Source organism: Zea mays, chromosome 9, assembly GCF_902167145.1.
Source record: "Zea mays cultivar B73 chromosome 9, Zm-B73-REFERENCE-NAM-5.0, whole genome shotgun sequence".
Taxonomy (NCBI): domain Eukaryota; kingdom Viridiplantae; phylum Streptophyta; class Magnoliopsida; order Poales; family Poaceae; genus Zea; species Zea mays.
Genome location: NC_050104.1, coordinates 3,922,098 through 3,941,605, shown reverse-complemented (window position 1 = coordinate 3,941,605; position 19,508 = coordinate 3,922,098). Strand labels below are relative to the sequence as shown.

The 19,508-nt window shown below is 40.8% G+C and overlaps 2 protein-coding genes across 2 annotated transcripts; one reads left to right on the top strand and one right to left on the bottom strand.

Annotated features, from left to right (window-relative positions):
* Nucleotides 1-1,245: 1,245 nt before the first annotated feature.
* LOC103637808 (uncharacterized) lies at nucleotides 1,246-6,959 on the bottom strand. Its single transcript, XM_008660853.2, has 12 exons — nucleotides 6,772-6,959; nucleotides 6,461-6,705; nucleotides 6,166-6,384; nucleotides 5,988-6,080; nucleotides 5,801-5,902; nucleotides 5,375-5,710; nucleotides 5,170-5,292; nucleotides 4,989-5,090; nucleotides 2,096-2,158; nucleotides 1,963-2,007; nucleotides 1,622-1,876; nucleotides 1,246-1,537 (listed from the first exon to the last, which is right to left on the bottom strand). Exons 1-12 carry the CDS (start codon nucleotides 6,953-6,955, stop codon nucleotides 1,469-1,471), a joined length of 1,836 nt encoding a protein of 611 aa, XP_008659075.1. The 5' UTR covers nucleotides 6,956-6,959; the 3' UTR covers nucleotides 1,246-1,468.
* Nucleotides 6,960-10,087: 3,128 nt separating this feature from the next.
* Nucleotides 10,088-10,767, top strand: LOC103628669 (cysteine-rich receptor-like protein kinase 18). The gene is made up of 2 exons (XM_020543868.1): nucleotides 10,088-10,231; nucleotides 10,510-10,767. The coding sequence occupies exons 1-2, from the start codon at nucleotides 10,088-10,090 to the stop codon at nucleotides 10,750-10,752; spliced, it is 387 nt and encodes a 128-aa protein (XP_020399457.1). The 3' UTR covers nucleotides 10,753-10,767.
* The last annotated feature ends 8,741 nt before the right edge of the window (nucleotides 10,768-19,508 follow it).

Below are 19,508 nucleotides of genomic sequence, written 5' to 3'. Positions count from 1 at the left end.
GGGTCCACTTTAATTCCACCATCGGTAACGATATGCCCTAAGAAAGCAACTTCCTTCAACCAAAAATCACACTTCGAGAACTTCGCATATAGCTGGTTGTTACGAAGTTTTTGTAGGACTAGCCTTAGATGATATTCATGTGTTTCTTCATTCGGAGAGTATATCAGTATGTTGTCAATGAATACGACCACAAATTGATCCAGATATTCCATGAATACTTTATTCATCAAGTTCATAAAGTATGCTGGTGCATTAGTCAGTCCAAACGACATGACCAAAAACTCATATAATCCATATCTCGTCGTGAAGGCTGTCTTCGGTACATCTTCTGCTCGAATCTTTAACTGATGATATCCCGATCTCAGATCTATCTTCGAGAATATCTTAGCTCCCTTCATCTGATCAAATAAATCTTCAATCCGAGGTAATGGGTATTTATTCTTGATGGTTCACTACTAGAAAACCCCCCTTGTAGCTATGCTTTTTTGGACAATAGGCACGCTTTAATTCGTCTCTATATGAATGTACGCACGCTTTCCAAAAACGTGTTAGAAGCGTCTTCGTATGGACCGTATCAGACTTTGTAGAAACGATTATCGTAAGCGTATATATTAGATGAATAGACGTTTCATAGACACGTTAGATGCATGTTTAGACACATTGATACGCTTTTATAGATGCGCATATAACATGTGTCTATTATTGTTGTTACGTCATATAGTAACGTTTTATTATGTGTGAAAAAATATAGATACGATATTATAGATACATTCATAATTCATGTGTATTACTATAGTCACGTTTTATAGTGACGCTTTATTGCGCATTAAGGAGTATAGAGACGATATAGTAGGTGACACGAATGATGACATGGCAGGTGATGTGGATAGGTGACATGGCAGGTGATGTGGAAAAATGACGTGGCAGGTGATGTGGAAAGGTGACGTGTCAGCTGAACTGGCGAGTGACACATTTTATAGTAATGCCAAAACGCGTGTTAACAAAAGTAGAAACAATAATATAGCCACGTTTGTATTGTGTGCCTACGCATATCAATACGTTATATAGTAACGTCAAAGTGTGTATTAAGACCTGTAGAAACGATTCTGTACATACATCTATATTTGTTTGTAATAATATAGACACGTTATACTGTAACACTTTATTACGTGCCAAAAAAAGATGTTTTCATTTATACATTTATATATATAAATGTGCATCGAGATGAATGTTAAAAAAATCAAATTATAAACCCTCAATAATATTGCTTTTGGCCTTGGCAAAATATCAAGAAGCTAACTAACTCGATAGCAAACATGTTCAGTAACTGCCAATTGTGTTCACAAAGAAGCAAAGCCAAAGTGGCAATATCATACAAATATCACTTAAAAATTTTAGTAACTACTAGAATCTAACTGATTCACTTTGCAATTATACTAGGCTTCCCATCTAGCTTTGTCCACGCCATCTAGCTTTGTCCACGTGCTGCAGGTACCAACTTGTTGCGGGTACAAGATGAGCTTCTAGCTTGTTTCACCTATGAAACATGTGTTAGATCAATAACTCAATTTGAAGTTGTTATGGGGACACATGTACTATTTCAAATAAAAAAGAAACTTACATGTGTAATTGGCCAAGGAATAACATAGCCAATAGCATCAATTAGTGTACGAATCTGATTAGATGGTCTAGGTACCTCCTCATATATAATATTGCCAAGTTCAATATTTTCAAGGCCTTCAACAAGAACCCCACAATATTCTGGTCCAAGCTTTGCTCCTAATATTTCTCTTTGGCTATCTGTAGTCACTAACTTCCCTTTGGCCACAACTCTGCCTTTGTTTATCAGTGAAATAAGGTAGACTTGCTTTTGTCTCTACAAATTACAAAACATGAACATATGATCTTTTGGTAAAAACAACGTCATAATTGGAAAGAAACAAGGCAAATAAAACCACATACTGATTCTGATATGCCCATGCTGGCAGCTTGAACCCTTCGAGTTCTCTATAATAAACATCAAATCATAGCATCACTTAATCAAATTATGCTTTATATTTTAATTGAAACAATAATACAATTAGCTTAGACATACCATGTTGTGCAATATAGGATCACTTGGCAAATCTTTGACTACATTGCCATCAAGTTGTGCCTCCTACAGGTATAGTTTCACTCAATTATTATAGAAAAAGAAAATTATAAATATTAGATTTTAACAGGGAATGTAGACGAATAGGAACCAATTACTGAACCCTAGAGTTGCAAAAGAAAGCTAATCCTTCCAAAAGCTAGCAGACCAGTTCTGAACATCTTATAACAGTAGAGTTGCTTTAGGATTCTAGATGATTCAGCACACGTTAGTATATATGAGAATTCAGCATCTAACTTGAAAATAGTTCTAACTTTACAGGCACTACATGGAGCCCTTAATTAATGTATCACATATTCTACCTGCGGATTGCCTTTTGTAGGCTAGCCTTTGTGTAAGGGGAAAGGAAATGCTCTACAAGTACTGTGAAAAATGAGGTGTTGCCCACAAACGAATCAGCAAACTCATCGTTGCCACTGGTGCTGCAGAGGTTCCAAAGCTGAACATGCTTCTCAGAAATGCCAAAGAAAGCGGGGTGGATGATCTTCAGTTGATGGAGGGTTCTGAAGCTATGGAGATGGTGTTGCATTTAGCCATTCTGTAATCATGTCAATATGTTATCAGTGCATTTAGCTGCATTAGCTCGGGTAGTTAAATTATAAATCTGTTTGTGTACCGCGTAGAATCGCTGGTGTACTGGAGACTGCCCAGTATGGGCTCTGTTGTGATCCAAGACCGTAAGAGTGGTCATAAGGTTTTGACTGATGTTTATTACATTCCTGAGTTGAAGTGTAATATAGTAAGTTTGGGTCAACTGGAAGAAAAAGGTTTTCTTTTTGAGGGCAAAAATGGGAAGCTGTGCATTTATGATCTGGAACACAACCTGTTGATTTCTGCTCCTAGAACTGGAAATAGGCTGTATACTGTCAGATTTGGTTTATCTTCACCTATATGTCTGTTAGCAAATTCAGATCAAAAGGCATGGCAGTGGCATGCTAGGTATGGACATTTGAATTTCAGAGCTTTACAGGAATTGGGTGAGAAAAATCTGGTAGTGGGGATGCCAAATGTGAAGAAAGTAGAGCAAGTATGCGATGGGTGTGTCTTAGGAAAACAACACAGAAAGCCTTTCCCACAGGTATCTGGTTTTAGAGCAGAAGAAAACCTTGATTTGTTTCATGCAGATTTATGTGGTCAAATAACTCCTAAGAGTGTGGGGGGTGCCTCATATTTTCTGCTAGTGGTAGATGATCATAGTAGATATATGTGGGTGGAGATGCTCAAAACAAAAGATCAAGCATTTGAATTGTTCAAAGGCATAAAAATGAGGGCTGAAGTTGAATCTGGTAGAAGGCTGAAAGCCATGAGGACAGACAGGGGTGGGGAATTCATTTCAAATTTATTCTCAAATTTCTGCAGCCAAGAAGGAATTAAACACTACACTACTACTCCATACTCTCCACAGCAAAGTGGGGTAGTGGAAAGAAGAAACCAAATAGTGGTGGAAATGGCAAGGTGTTTGCTGAAGACAATGAAAGTTCCTTCAGTGTTTTGGGGAGAAGCTGTTAGAACAGCTGTCTATCTTCTGAATAGATCAACCACTAAAGCTCTTATCTCAAAGACCCCATATGAAGCATGGCATGGTAAGAAACCAAGTGTTGGTCATCTAAAAGTCTTTGGATGTGTAGCACATGTAAAGCTAGCTGGTCCTGGTTTGAATAAGTTAGCTGACAGATCAAGAAGGATGATGTTCATTGGCTATGAATCAGGTTCAAAAGGCTATAGATTTTTTGATCCTGCCACAAATAAACTGGTTGTTAGCAGAGATGTTGTTTTCGAAGAAAACACACCATGGGACTGGGAGAGTTTAGTGCTTAACACAGGTGATAAGGTGACTGAAACATTTGTTGTAGACCATCAGTTCTGTGACCAAACTCCGACAATATCAACTGAAAGCAATATTGAAGCATCCTCTGAACCAACTGCTGAAGGGGATCTCTCAGCAAGCCAGGGGAGTGCAGTGGGACATGATGCAGTTCCCAGCTCACCACACACTCCATTGACAAGTACAGCTCAGACTACAGGTATGGTGTCTCCTCCTGTACAGAGTCCTCAATTTTCAGAAGGAGTACCATTGAGGTACAGAACACTAGCGAATTTGTTTGACTCAACTGAAGAAATCCAAGATTTCGAGTACAGTGGGCTGTGCATGTTGGCTGCCGATGAACCAAAAAATTTTGAGCAAGCTATTGAACAAGACTGCTGGAGGAATGCCATGGAAGAAGAGATAAAGTCAATTCATCAGAATGAGACCTGGGAAGTTACAGAACTGCCAAAAGATCACAAGGCTATCGGTCTGAAGTGGGTGTTCAAGGTAAAAAGGGATGCAACCGGAAAGGTGGTAAAATACAAAGCCAGGCTAGTGGCAAAAGGGTATGCACAAATCCATGGAGTTGATTATGATGAGGTTTTTGCTCCTGTTGCAAGGCTGGAGACAGTGAGGTTACTCCTGGCTTTGGCAGCTCAAGGTGAGTGGGAGGTACACCACATGGATGTTAAGTCTGCATTTTTAAATGGAGATCTTACTATCACCTAGTACTGGGATAATTGACTCTCATTCACTCATGCTCTCCCTTTTGGTATGATGACCAATTGACCATCATATAAATGAACACAATTTAGAATTTTAGGGCAAAAGTCTTAGATCAATCTGAATTTGCTTTCACTGTAATTTTATTTTGATTGTTGGTGTGATTCAGGCTGATGCTAAAAACTTGATTCAGGCTACGGGGGAGGCTTAATCATTTGCAAAATAACAACTTTGAAGCAGGTAACAAAATACAAAAAAATACAAGATACATGTGCATTGGTAATTGAGTAGGCCTTTCTAACATACCTTTAAAGGTGTTTGCTCATGTGGTGCAGATGTATGGACTTGAGTTCGTCCAAGACTTCTATGGCCAGATTGTTGTTGCTGCTGCTCGACATGAACCATGTTCTACAAGCCATTAGCAAGAGCTTGAATATTATTATATAGTAGCTAATGATATTTAATAATTGAAATAAAGGAAGTATACATGCACTTCATTTGTTCGAGAGGTCACGTCAGCATTTGAATCTTCTTGGATGCTACTCGTATCTTTGGCAGCATAATTTTCAGATTTGTCATCTTCATTGCATTGGTCATAACTATCACCACCCTGAAATATTTGAACCAACATACTGTTAAAAATATGCTCTTATTCTAGAGAGGGAGGGGGCCATTGTTGAATGCAAGCTTACTTCATTTTGTAAAGCTTCTCTCATTTCTGGGGTTAAATCTTCTGGATACTTTTTTGACATAAAAGTAAGCCAATGCTTCATGAGACCACTCACGGATTCCATTTTATTGTCAATTTCATTTACTTTCTCTTGGTACATTCTTTCTTCCTCCGTTTGATTAACAAACGGTAAACCTTGAAAAGCTTGTACTTGACTCCAGTACTTATCATCATAGTACCCACGTGCTTTGAAATCCTTGGCAACAATATCATTGAACACTTCATTGTAATCTTTAGATGAAAGACGATTACCATCATTGTTCCCTCTCCTTTTTTTAAATTCCTCATAAGATGCAGCCTATTGAAACAAAGTATATATGAAGGTTAAGGAACTATAAGCTGATTTTTAGATCAAGCATAAATCATTTATACCAGAAAATGTACGTACCATCAGTGTCTCTGCCTTTTCTGTTGTGTATCTACCATTCTTCTTTTTATGAGCTGCCTCCCATAGTTCTATCCTATGAACCTTTCGTTTAGTTCTGGTTTCCTGCATAATTTAGTTATTTGGCTATCATTTCAATCCTCAGATAGATGATAGTGAAATTTAACAAATATGGATGAATATTTATCACCATCTCTTTTTTTAATCTAGCAAGGCTTTTCCTCCCACATGTGTGTGCAGTTTTCTGTTCTTTTGCACAACGAGAGTTTGTGGAACATAATTTCTGCAAAGACAGGCAATGATTAAGCAATAATGTAACATTCCTTGATTAAAAATTGATATAAACGTGTTGAGTAAATAGATGGCACCTTATGTTGCTCTTGGCACCAAATTCCAACTAGAGATCTCCATTGATGTTCATTAGTCGTAAGTGGCTTCTCTCTTAGGATTTCTTCTAGAGTTCTCTCGTCACGATTGAAGTATTGTTTCTTCAACTTAGATTTGTACGCTCGCCACCTATTATTAACTGTCCTTAGGATCCAGTCCCTTGTAAGATGTATGGTTTGCCTTGGGAAGGCAAACTTTAGCTACATACAGGAAGGTAAATGTTAGTACATATATAAAAAATGAAGGTACATGCTTGCACCGATAACAAAAAATTACCTCAACATCCTTTATTATTTGTTCCTTGTGTGAATTAAACCTGCTATTGTCAAATCTTGGGATGTCTAAAGGGGCTAAGGTTGGGCTTTCTGCTACATGGCCAAGGTGCTGCCCAAGAATGGAGGCTGACCTTTCATTTGGGACACCATTTTCATCTGTCTCTACAATTACCTTTCCTCCTTGTAATGCTAGTAAATTTGAAAGTGTGAATTCCCCTATAATCTGTCTAACCTCTCCATTTGGCCCTGCATATATGAAAATGTAAGATTTCACATTGTACCAAGATATACAAGAACAAACCTGAAACTTACATATGATCTTAATTGGACTTCGAGGTTGGTGTGGCAGGCGGACTAATAAACCATCAACATCAGGAGGGGACTGTAAACTTTCATTGTTCTCATTATCTGCCACATTTTCGTGCTCCTCCTGAGCAGCTTCTGCACCATCTCCATCAATGTTCAAATTCTTTAATCTTCGAAGTCCTCTTGTCATGATTGATTCTGCTTATTACATATAGGAGATCAAGAAAATAAAAGATGAGCATGTTAGTTGCCTTGTGAAATTGCATTCTCAGTTAAGAGCTAAGATTAGAAATTAGGAATTTCATTATCCAAAATTTAGGCAAGAAACAAACATTTCATTCTATAATTTTCATAAACAAAATAGGCAAACACATATCAGATTATGTACAGGTTCAATACAGCCTTCAGAACAGGCAGAAATTGCAGGTGGCAGTAGCAAATCATATGGACAGCATGTTAGTCTGAATAAGATTCACTAGTTAGTATTAATCTCGTTGGATAGCTAGCTTTTTATTCTTGCTGTTTTCTTTAGTGGATAGCTAGTTAGAAAAGAGAGAAGAAAGAACAGAAACAGCCAGAAGCAAATGTGGCTGTTGCAGGCGAAGACCAATGAGAACGATCCATTCTTGCATCCCCTGCAAGCACGTGCCCATCAGAATTGAAATCATTATACATCCATGGCGTCTTTGTGCTGAACCATAGCAGGTTGATTTGGGTCCATGGACTGAACACACCCAACCAAGGCACGTTTGTATTGAAAACCTCTCCATCGATGGTGCCACCCCTCTTGTTAGAGCATGCAAAATCATGTATGAACATTTCATACCCCACAAGCTCATCCATCTCAGTAGCTCCATCCTTGTGCAAAATCCTCTTACAACCCCCTAAATCAATTATAATAATCACTTTCCCCTGGTAGCTTATAGCCGCTTCATCGGCTTCCTCTTGCTGCTGCTTTAGAACTGACCCCTCCTTTGCAGAAAGACAATTGTTTCCTTCCATTTTATAGTAGTCACTTTGGCCATCACAAACTTCAGTCCTTGTTGCAGCATTTCTATCATAGTCAACAAGCCTCTTAGCATATGCTTCAGCTGCAACTTTTGAAAAGGGTAGCCCAACCACACTTAACCCAGCATAAGAACTACCTTCCTTCAAGACAAGCGCGCCACAGAAACTATAGGATCCCTCACGCTCTTGTTCACACACAATTGTGCCACATGATAAGTAGTTGCTGACAGGGTTATGTCGTTGTGCTAGGCATGAACAAAGTTTTCCTTGCTTGAATACAATAGAACCCTCTGCTGCCTCAGCGAGAAAAATGGCTGGTGCTCCTTTCTTGAAGATGAATTCATCCAGGGATTGCACACTGTTGTCAACCTCTTTCACAGATTTTTTAGTAGCAGCAAGCTCCTTAGGACCTTCCTCATGCTCTGCATTGATGGCCAAATCAACCAGGGGCTTTACCTTTTTGGTTGCTGGTGCAGCAACAGTCTGGTTTTCCTTAAACACTAGAGGAACACTGTCACTGTCAAATTCAGCTTCACCGAATATTATGATATTGTCCAACCCTGGTGGTTCACCACTGAAATCATCTTCTGTAGAGGTATCTTCATCGGCCTCTTCCGCTATCCCAGTTCCCTGCCACAACTGAACAACTTTCTTTGTTGAGTTCATGCAGATTGGTGGGGATCAGCAGCTGGACAATACACCAGTCAGGGAGAAAAACTTTGCTGGACCATCCAGGTCACCATCCACGACATAGCACATGCCAGTCCAGTCTTCAGAAATCACTCGAGGTGGAAGTCAAGTCATTACAGACCCCTACAACACCCGGTGCTGTGGAGTTTGCAACACCACCAACAGTGACCCCCGACCTAGATGCAGATCATGATGATGATGCTCCACGCAGATACAAAACTCTTGAACACATTCTTGGTTCAGGCAATGCTCGAGTGCAAAATGACATGGGACTCGTTGAAGAGTTACTAGCAGCAATAGGTGATGAACCTGCCACAACTGAAGAAGCTGTTCAAGACCCACTCTGGCGTGGTGCTATGATAGAGGAACTGCAGTCTATCAAGGAGAACAAGACTTGGTCACTTGTAACATTGCCAAAGGGACATAGGCCAATAGGTCTAAAATGGGTTTACAAGCTGAAGCATGACGAAAAAGGAGACATAATCAAGCATAAAGCTAGATTGGTGGCAAAAGGGTATGTTCAAAGGCATGGAGTGGACTTTGATGAAGTTTTTGCTCCAGTTGCTAGGATGGAGTCTGTCTGAGTTATACTCATTCTTGCAGCTCAAAGATGTGTGATAGAGGGCTAAACAGGGTTTGAGAGATTACCCAAAGATGTGTGAATGGTGGGGCATGGTGGAGAAATATGGAGTCAGCACTTCAAACAGTGTGACCAGGAGAAATCTTTTTTACTGCATGTTGGACAGCACTTGAAATAGTTCAAGCAGCTGAGTCATCACTAGATGGTTCTCCAAGTTGTCAGCTGCATCTTCAGTAAAAAAAAAGGCTACACCAGATGGAAAATATCCCCCCTTCAACCCCATCTGTTCAGGCCTACGGCTGCACACCAGAATCACCTAGAAAACTAGTGGAGTTAAATAATTTACCAATATGTACTCTTCAGCTTTTCTATAAAGAACCCAGATTCAAACTGTCCAGAACAGCCACTTTTTTTTGTAGTACTGAGTCCATCTCCCTTCAACAAAGTTGCACATTCATAGATCCTCTACCATTTTGATATCATGGTCCTAAGCTAAAACCCAATGGACTGAATAATAAAAGGACTTCAAAGTTGGCTTAGGCATAAAAGTTCAGAACCTAGAATTATCACTAAGTCTGAAAATTCAGATTTGAGGATAGGAATTTTGGGTCAAGTTCTCTAACAGATTCCATATGGATTTAGGGCTTCAACACTTTGGTATTTTGATTTTTGGCAAATTATGGTCAGATCTTAGATTTCACCCTTTAGACCAAAACTTGACAGTCTGAAATTCTGAAATTCTGGGTTCAGTTTTCAGTAGAGTGAAACTATGGTCCATGTGTGATATGCCTCACTTTGGGGCTCTATAACTCGAAACCTGTAAGGTATTGACTCTGGAAGTTTACAACAAATTGAAAGATCAATGTTCAGTGAATAAGTTTGATGTGGGAGGGTAGCTCTATTCTTATGGAGAAATAGGAGAAAAGGGAGGCTGAATCTGGGTCTGCAGTCGACTGAACTAGATCGGTACAGTTCTGTTACTAATATTTCTATCAAAGCATTTGCATTCTGACTACATGCATTCTCTCCTTCTCTAGTGGATATATGGCTCCTGAATATGTGTCTGATGGCCTTCTCTCGATCAAGTCAGATGTTTTTAGTTTCGGGGTCCTGCTTCTTGAGATTATAAGTGGAAAGAGGAGCTCAGGTTTTCAGCACAATGGAGAGTTCTACAACCTTCTTGAATACGTAAGCAACCAAGGACTCGAAAATGTGTAGAATTGGTAAAACAGATATGTTTTCCCTTATAACAAGATTACATTATACTAACAGATCAGTAACTATTGATAGTGTATCTGTATGGTGTTGTACATTATTTCTTTCCATGAAGTATAGGGCTCAAAGCATAGGGTGTTTTCCTGTACCTCCCTGTTTTATTGCTATTGTCTAGCACTAGGAGTTGTAGATACATCTAACAGCTAAAGCTATACCACCATACACATGTAAAGAATCAATTTTCTTTTCAGGCCTGGGAACTGTGGAAGGATAGAAGATGGAATGAGTTCATTGATCAATCCTTTGGTGATGACTACGAACTGGAAGAGCTGATGAAATACCTTGCTGTGGCCTTGCTGTGTGTTCAAGAAAAAACAGTAGATCATCCCACAATGCCTGATGTCGTTGCAGTTCTTATCAGCGATAGCGTCACTTTGCCAGAACCAAAGCAGCCAGCTTACTCCTATGCGAAAGTAGATGTGTCAGTAATATAGGATGTTGCAAGACCTTATGTAATGTCGCGAAAAATAGCTCTCGTTTCAATAAAATATAAAAATAATCATATACGTTAATAAATATGTGTGCTCATAAATCATAATGATCAGATGAGCAAACACAACTATCTTTTATTTTAACTAAGCAAATACATCCATCCTGCAAGTCAGTAATAACTAATACAATAGTCACTACAAGCACATGCTAGCCAAAAACTGGATGGTGTTTGGAAGATGGGGACATAGTAGAAGAGCCTATCCAAGCAGCAGTGTAGTGTAGAGGGAAGATCAGCACTATGATGGGATTCGAACTATGAACAAGAACAATCATCACAGCCAATGGAGATCGGAAATACCAGTTTTAGACCTTTTCAGGTTTCCTAGTCGTATGCTCTGTAAGATATACCAGAGCCACTGCACCTAGCATTCAATGTATGCCTATACTGATCTTTAATACATAACTGTGCCTCTACTAATTTTTAATATGTAATTGTGTCTCAATCTGTTTTGCAGATACCTACAAATATATGATAATATGCTATTCCCTGTAATCACTCACCATCTGTAAGAATATGAGACCCAAGCTATATATGTCAGGAAGATTCAGCTGCCACACGACTCCGCCTGGCGTTCCCGGACTCCCCCTACGAGCGCGGATCCCTGGCGTTCCCAGACTCCCCCTACGGCGCGCGCGTGTGGCTCGACACGCGGATCCCTGGTGTTCCCGGACTCCCCCTACGGCGCGCGTGTGGCTCGGCACGCGGATCCCTGGTGTTCCCGGACTCCCCCTACGGCGCACGTGTGGCTCGGCACACGGATCCCTGGTGTTCCCGGACTCCCCCTACGGCGCGCGCGTGTGGCTCGGCACGTACGACAGCGCCGAGGATGGCGTCGTGCCCTACGACCGCGTCGTGTACCGCATGCCTCACCCATAGGCACCCTCCTCGACGGCACCATCAGAAACACGGATTGGGGAAGAGGAAGGAGGAGGCATCACCTGGTGGCGCCGCCGGCGAATCGAGCGGATCGGACCTGATGCGACGGCTCGGAAACCGCCCTCTCCTCCCCAGATGGACCGGCGGCTGGTTATAAAATGAAGCGTATCCTTGCGCAATGGAGCGTATCTTTGTCTGCTTGGGCGAACCGCGGAACAGGTACCACGGAACAGAATTAGGTGTTGTCACGGTTTAGGCCCACCAGCAGCTGAGGCTTGCGGAGGCCCGAGCGTCGCTTGCTGAGGTTCGACTGTCCAAGGCTCTGAGCGGCTAACCGACTGACCAGTGACCGCTGAGGTGCTGCTGACTGCCTTCTCTATCCCGCTGGTAAATTTGTGTTTCGATTGGAGTTGTTGATAGATTGCTAGTAGAGATTTAGACAGATAAATTAAACTGGTTTGGATAAATGCTTACGGGTTTTATTCAACTTTAATAGGTCATAATATAAAGATTGATGGATCGAAGTTGGATGAAAGAATCAAGATTGGACACTGCATACAAAAATGGCGTTGAGGAGTTTTTAGCATTTGCTTACCGGGACCTTCCACAAGGTAGCGAGATACTTTGTCCATGCATAAACTGCAAAAATAGATATAACCACAGCTGTGATGAGGTCAGGACACATCTGAGATGTGATGGTATTATTAAAGGTTATACTATCTGGGTTCATCATGGTGAAAAATATGACAGGCCATCTATAGAACTTGCTGATGTACCAAATATCAGTGCAAATTTGACTACTTCAGGTCCAATACGAGACCACCAGGATGGAAGATTGGATGACATGCAAGAACTCTTGCAGGCTGCATTTGGAAGGGCTGCAAGTATAATTGGTGCTGAAGCAGATGATATTCAGTCTGGATCTGTAGATGTGGAACATAATGCCACCGAGGATAATATGAATCTAGCGGAAGGAGATACTTTGGGGAGGCAACAGAATATATATGCAAGCTTATTGAAGGATGCAGATGCAAGAATATTTTCTTCTGGGTGTAAATATTCTAGGCTGTCATTTTTAGTCCACTTATATCACTTGAAGTGCTTACATGGTTGGTCACAAGAATCATTTACAGGACTAATGGATCTGCTATCTGGTATTCCTGGAGCTAATCTACCCAAGACATACTATGAAGCGAAGAAAATCATCCGTGACTTAGGTCTTGATTATGAGAGAATCCATTCTTGCCCCAAAGATTGCATTCTTTTTCGAGGTGATTTTGCCAAACAAGATTTTTGTCACGTGTGTGAGAGCTCTCGTTGGAAAGTTGATAAGAAGGATTCAAATGCCTCTGTAGTGAAACCTAAGGGGAAAAGGAAACCAGCCAAAGTGTTGCGTTACTTTCCATTGATTCCTAGGATCCAAAGGTTATTTTCATCTACCAAAACTTCAGATGACATGCGTTGGCATGATGAGGGGCGAACAAAGGATGGAAAACTACGCCACCCAGCAGATGGTGATGCTTGGAAAGACTTTGATCGTAGATATCCTGACTTTAAAGAAGATGCTCGTAATGTACGCCTTGGTCTAGCTAGTGATGGATTTAACCCTTTTGGGAACAAGAATTTAAAGCACAGTACATGGCCAGTAATGCTTGTTCCCTACAACCTTCCACCTTGGATCTGCATGAAGCAAACATCTTTAATTTTGTCAATGATCATACCTGGACCAAATTCTCCAGGTAATGATGTAGATGTATATTTGCAGCCCCTTATCGATGAACTATTACTTTTGTGGGCGGGAATAGATAGAACACCTGATGCCTCCTCAGAAAAGAATTTTACTCTTCGAGCTGCATTATTGTGGACTATAAATGATTTTCCTGCACTAGCTTACCTATATGGATGGACCACGAGCGGTAGATATGCATGTCCTTCTTGTGGTCCAGCTACAAAATCATTTCACCTGAAGAAAGGTAAAAAGATGTGCTATATGGGACATCGTCGCTGGCTGCCAATAAATCACAAATACCGAAGGCAAAGGATGCAATTTGATGGCTTGGTAGAGACTGGACTTTCACCTGAAAAAATGAGTGGAACTACTGTTTTGAAAATGTTGGAAGGCAAAGAGTTCGTGTTAGGGAAAGGGGAGAGAACATCCAAGGTGGGTAAGAAGAAAGGCAAGAATAAGAAAGTCGAAGATAAAAGTGGTCAGAAACGCAAGCGTACAAGACTAGGAGAAAAGAAGGAATTAGATGGGGGTTCTGGTAAAGTGGAGAAGAAACCAGAAGATTGGCTGAAAAAGAGGTCAATTTTCTTTCAACTACCATATTGGGAACACAACAAACTAAGACACAATCTAGATGTAATGCACTTAGAAAAAAATGTGTGTGACAACTTTATCGCCACTCTATTGAATATTTGTCATAAAACAAAGTATGATCTGAATGCCCGACTAGATTTAGTTGAACTTGGAATTCGAGAGGATCTTCATCCTGTTGTAGATGCTCAAGGAAAGCAAACAACTCCTGATGCACCTTTTACTATGTCTAAAGACCAAAAAGAGATTTTTTGCTCAGTAATTCAGAACCTCAGGACTCCAGATGGGTATGCATCAAATATATCTAGGTGTGTAAATATGAAAGATTGTACATTGACTGGACTAAAGAGTCATGACAATCATATTTTACTGCATGACATTCTTCCAGTGGCACTGCTGTCTTGTTACCCTAGCAAGGATGTCATGAAAGTAGTTGTTCAGTTATCTAACTTCTTCAAGAAGTTGTGCTCCAAGGTCATAGATGTTGCTGAGCTGGAGCAGCTTCAAGACAGTATTGTGATGACACTTTGTGATATGGAGAGAATTTTCCTGCCATCATTCTTTACTGTAAGTGTGCATTTGATGGTGCACTTGGTGGAAGAAGTTAAACTAGGAGGTCTGGTTCAGTACCGGTGGATGTACCCCATGGAGAGGTATGTAGTCAACTTTAATTAATTTGCACAATGATAATCAATAATTCAGTTTTAACTTACATGTGTCAATTATTGCATTTAGATTTTTTGTTAAGCTGAAGGCACTTGTGAAGAATAAAGCTCAACCAGAAGGATCAATAGCTGAAGGATATTGCATGGAGGAGTGCTTGACCTTTTGTTCCAGATTTATAGAAGGAACTACACGTTTTACAAGGCCATCTAGAAATCCTGGACCATCTGATGAAATAGCAAACATGTATTTGTTTGATACTGCTGGTGAACCTATTGGAAAGAGTACTGTCGTCAACCTTGATAAGCAGCTTCTTGTTCAGGCTCATCGATATGTGTTGCGGCATTGTGATGAACTTGAAGATTTCCGCAGGTGCGTTCAGTATTTCTAAAACACACAACATCACATTTATTATAACCAGTAACCTGTATTTATTTTTTACTGCTATTTGCTGACATGACACTGATACTATTGTTGTAGAGAATTCTTGGATGAGGAGAAAAGAAAATTACATCCCTCAATTAATCTAACACCTTCCTCCATTCAGAATTTGATGGATCAACACTTTCCTGACTGGTTGGAGCAAAAGGTCTGTACATCTAAAATTATTGCAAATTTGGCATAGAACTAATAAAAGAAATGTGCGTGAGCGTTTTTCCTTATATACAGGTTATATTAGGTGATGGAACAGGGATCACGACAAAGGTCCGAGCTTTGGCTGCAAAACCAAACAGATATGGAGTGACATACAATGGTTACATTATTAATGGTTTGAGGTTCCACACTTTGAGTCGTGAGGCTGCACGGTTGACACAAAACAGTGGTGTGGTCAACATTGCTGATGACGGGGTTAATTATTTTGGCAGATTATTAGATATAGTTGAATTGTCATATGCAAACTACAAGGTAGTGCTTTTCAAGTGTGAATGGTATGATGTTCATCATAAAGCTGGGTTGCGACAAGATGAGTTCGGATACAGTCATGTGAATTTTTCTCGGAAAATACACACTGATGATAAACTAGATGATGATCCTTTTGTATTTTCATCACAAATTCAGCAAGTCTTTTATGTCCAAAACCCAAAAGCTGAACCATGGAACACTGTGGTGAGAGTTAGCCCAAGAGATAATTTTGACATGGGTGTATAACTCGATGAAGAAAGTTAGACAAGGCTTAGGTTTTCTGGTCATCTAATGCTATAAAAGAATATTGTGGGTTTTTTACTTGCACTGTGAATCAGAATGAACTAATATGTGTTACTTTAGATAGGAGGTGCCAACTTGTTGGGTTAATGTTGTTTAGTGTACAAATTTTTCTATTTGATTAAATACTACAATCCATGAGACTTGTAACATGGCTTATTTAATTATTCTTAGCTTTGATGTTTTCTGGTTATGAGTGTGCCCAAATCAGGCGCTTTTTCTATTTATTATTATCGAGTGAGTGACCATACTTTTTCCCATTTCAAGTGGGCATGACCATATTTTTTTCTAATTTATTATTATTATTATGCCTTTATTAGACCTATACAACATACACTAGCTAAACACAATTAATGTTAACATTATATTGTTTTAGCCTCCTATAATATATGTCATGTTAGCTCTAGTGGAAGATATACCACACAACAACTATGGTGACTAATATACCTCGGTCGTAGGTTACATGTTTTAAATTTTACACCAAAAACATCTCTACATGGTTAAGGATAAATTGCTAATACACATTAAAACGTGTCTTCAAGTAGTAACGGTTAAAAGCGTATCTAATTTCATATCAACTAGAGATATTTCGTTATCACATAAAAACATCTCTATGTGGCTAATAACGGTTATTCGATGCGCTTTATGACGTATCTTCATGTTAGTCACGTATTGAAAGCATGTCTAACTATGTCATTTTTATACGTTTTTAATTGCATATCAAAAAGCGTCTTAAGGTTCCTATAGACGATTTTAATACGTGTTTTGCAACGTGTCTATAGGTTACTGACGATTGAAAGCGTGTCTAATTTCGTGTCATTCTAATACGATTTTAATAGCGTGTTAGAAATTGTGTTTAGGTATCTCTTCACGTTGAAAGCGTGTCAAATACCGTAACATTTTGATGCGTTCTTAAAATTGTTTCAAATAACGTCTTTATGTACCGCCGTAGAGACGCTTTTGTGTGCGCTACAACTAAAACGTACTTACAAGGGGGGTTTTCTAGTAGTGGTTACTTCGTTCAAACTTCTATAATCAACGCACATTCTCCTCGAACCATCCTTCTTGTTCACAAATAGAACTGGGGCTCCCCAAGGGGATGAACTTGGGCGAATGAAACCTTTTTCTAGTAATTCTTCTATTTGTTTCTTCAGTTCTACTAAATCTTTGACATCCATTCTATATGGTCTTTTCGAGATAGGTGCGGTTCTGGGTAATAATTCAATAGAAAACTCTATATCACGGTCAGGTGGCATACCTGGTAATTCCTCCGGAAATACGTCTGGGTATTCGCACACTACTTTAATATTTTCCAAGGGCTTTTCTTCCAAGTGATTGATCACTGTTTTCCCTTTTTCATCTGTTGACTTGTCTATGTTAACTTGGATTCTTTCACCTTGAGGACTTGTCAACATAATTGTTCCATTGGCACGCTGTATCACTCCATCACAACTTTTCAACCAGTTGCATCCAAGAATCACATCAATATCGTTGGATCCTAGGACCACTGGGTTGACTGAAAAATCTATTCCTTGGATCTTGATATTAACATGGAGGCATGAGTGTGTGGCCTTCATGTCACCTCCCGGTGAACTAATGTGTAATATCTTCTTAAGAGGATACTTAGGTATATTGTGTTTTTCCACAAATGACTCAGTTATAAATGAATGCGATGCTCCAGAGTCAAATAAAACTGATGCAGGTATGGAGTTAACGAGGAACATACCATACACTATGTCGGCATCCTCGGGTACTGATTCTGCAGTGACGTGATTGACCCTTCCTCTACTCTGGTTCTGCGGTGTCTTGTTCTGAGCAGATCCACGAGCGGGGGTGTTCTGGTCATTTCTCTGGTTATTGTTTTTCTGGGGTGTCTGCTGGTTGCGCCTTGGGCAGTTGTTGGCATAGTGGCCTAGCTCACCGCACTTGAAGCAGCCATTGGGTTGGACAGGTGCGTTGTTTCTGGCCTGCGTGTTACTGGCGCCACCTTGACGGTTCTGTGAACTTCCACTAGACCTCTGGTTGGTCTGAGAGTTGCTCCTTTGCTGGTTCTGACTCTGATTATTTCTCTGGCTTTGTTGTCCAGAGCGTTGCACTTGATAATTGTTTCCACCCTGATTTCCAGAGCGGAACTGCGAACCTTGAGCGTTGTTTGGGCAGGTGTTCCTGCTGGACTAACCTTGAAATTTTCTTTTGTGGTCAGATAATTCCTTCCTTTTGCTTTCAAGGTCAATTGCCTTGTTCAATAGTGTCTAGAAGTTGGGAAATGTATGGCTCTGAAGTTGATAGTTCAGAGGTCCAATTAGTCCTTCCAGGAAACGCTCTTGGCGCTTCTCATCAGTGTCCACTTCTTCAGGGGCATAATGTGAAAGCTGAGTGAAGCGATCACGATACTCGCTGACAGACATATTCCCTTGAGTAAGGGAAAGGAACTCCTTCTTCTTCAACTTCATAATTCCCGAAGGAATGTGATGAGCGCGAAAGTTCGCTTGGAACTCCTGCCAGGTTATTGTATCCGCGTTGGGATGTGCCGCTGTGAAGGCATCCCACCAATCGGACGCAGAACCCTCGAGTCTTCCCGAGGCGTACAAGACCTTCTCCCGGTCGTTGCACTGAGTGATGTCAAGCTTCTTCCCAATGACTTTGAGCCAGTCATCGACATCCAGAGGATCAACCGCATGAGAAAATGTCGGCGGGTGATGACTCATGAAATCCCGGTGCTTATCTCTGGCCGGGGGTGCATACTGCTGCTGCTGGGGTTGCTGATTCTGTTGGTTCTGTTGTATTTGCTGAACAGCCGCAGTGAGTCCTTGCAGAATCTGCATCTGGGCGGCGATGAATTGTTCCATGTTGGGATTCGGTATTGGTGGTGGTGGTACTTGTTAACCACGCTGGTTCCGGTTGTTGTTGTTAGGTCCTTGGCGTGCATTCACCATCTGATTGGTTAGAAAGTGAACATCTTAGAGGAGTGAAGAGTAGAAAAGATTCTAGAGGGAATATCCTAAGTTTATTAATTTTTTTATATGATCTTATGGCCATCATTCCATAAGACCATGGCACTCAAACAAAGATCCAAATCAAACATTTCAACCAATCACCATCACATGGTTGTTATTTATTAATATGATAACTTAAAATGGTGTTCATCGTCTAACGCGAAGACTAACTTATTACATCATAGCTCAAAATACTTAAAGCAGCCTAGTGACGGATCCGGGCTCTCCATAGCGCAGCCTCTTACGGGGAGGAGACAACGCCATGGCAGGGACCTGAGCTTCAGGTGGATCCAGTCCTTGCAGTTGGGCTTCCAGGGCTGCAATCCTGGCGTGGGCATTCTCCAGCTCCAAGTGCACCCTGTAGAGATCCAGGGTGGCACTGTCTAGGTCGGTGTTGAGACCGGCCACTACACTAGCTAGGGTGTTGAGGCGATCCTTACCAGCTTCACCTGGGACGATGTTGGTCTGGCTTCCTCCACGCAGACACTGAGGAAGATGCCTGAACCTCGTGTTCTGCAGCTGCTGCCGGTAGGTGTGGCTGAGTGACCACAGGGTCCGACGGGCAGCGTCGCTGACCGAGGCAGCGTAGGTGGACAGTGGTGTCAGGGACTCGTGAGCAGGCAGAGTCCTGAATCCCCTGTC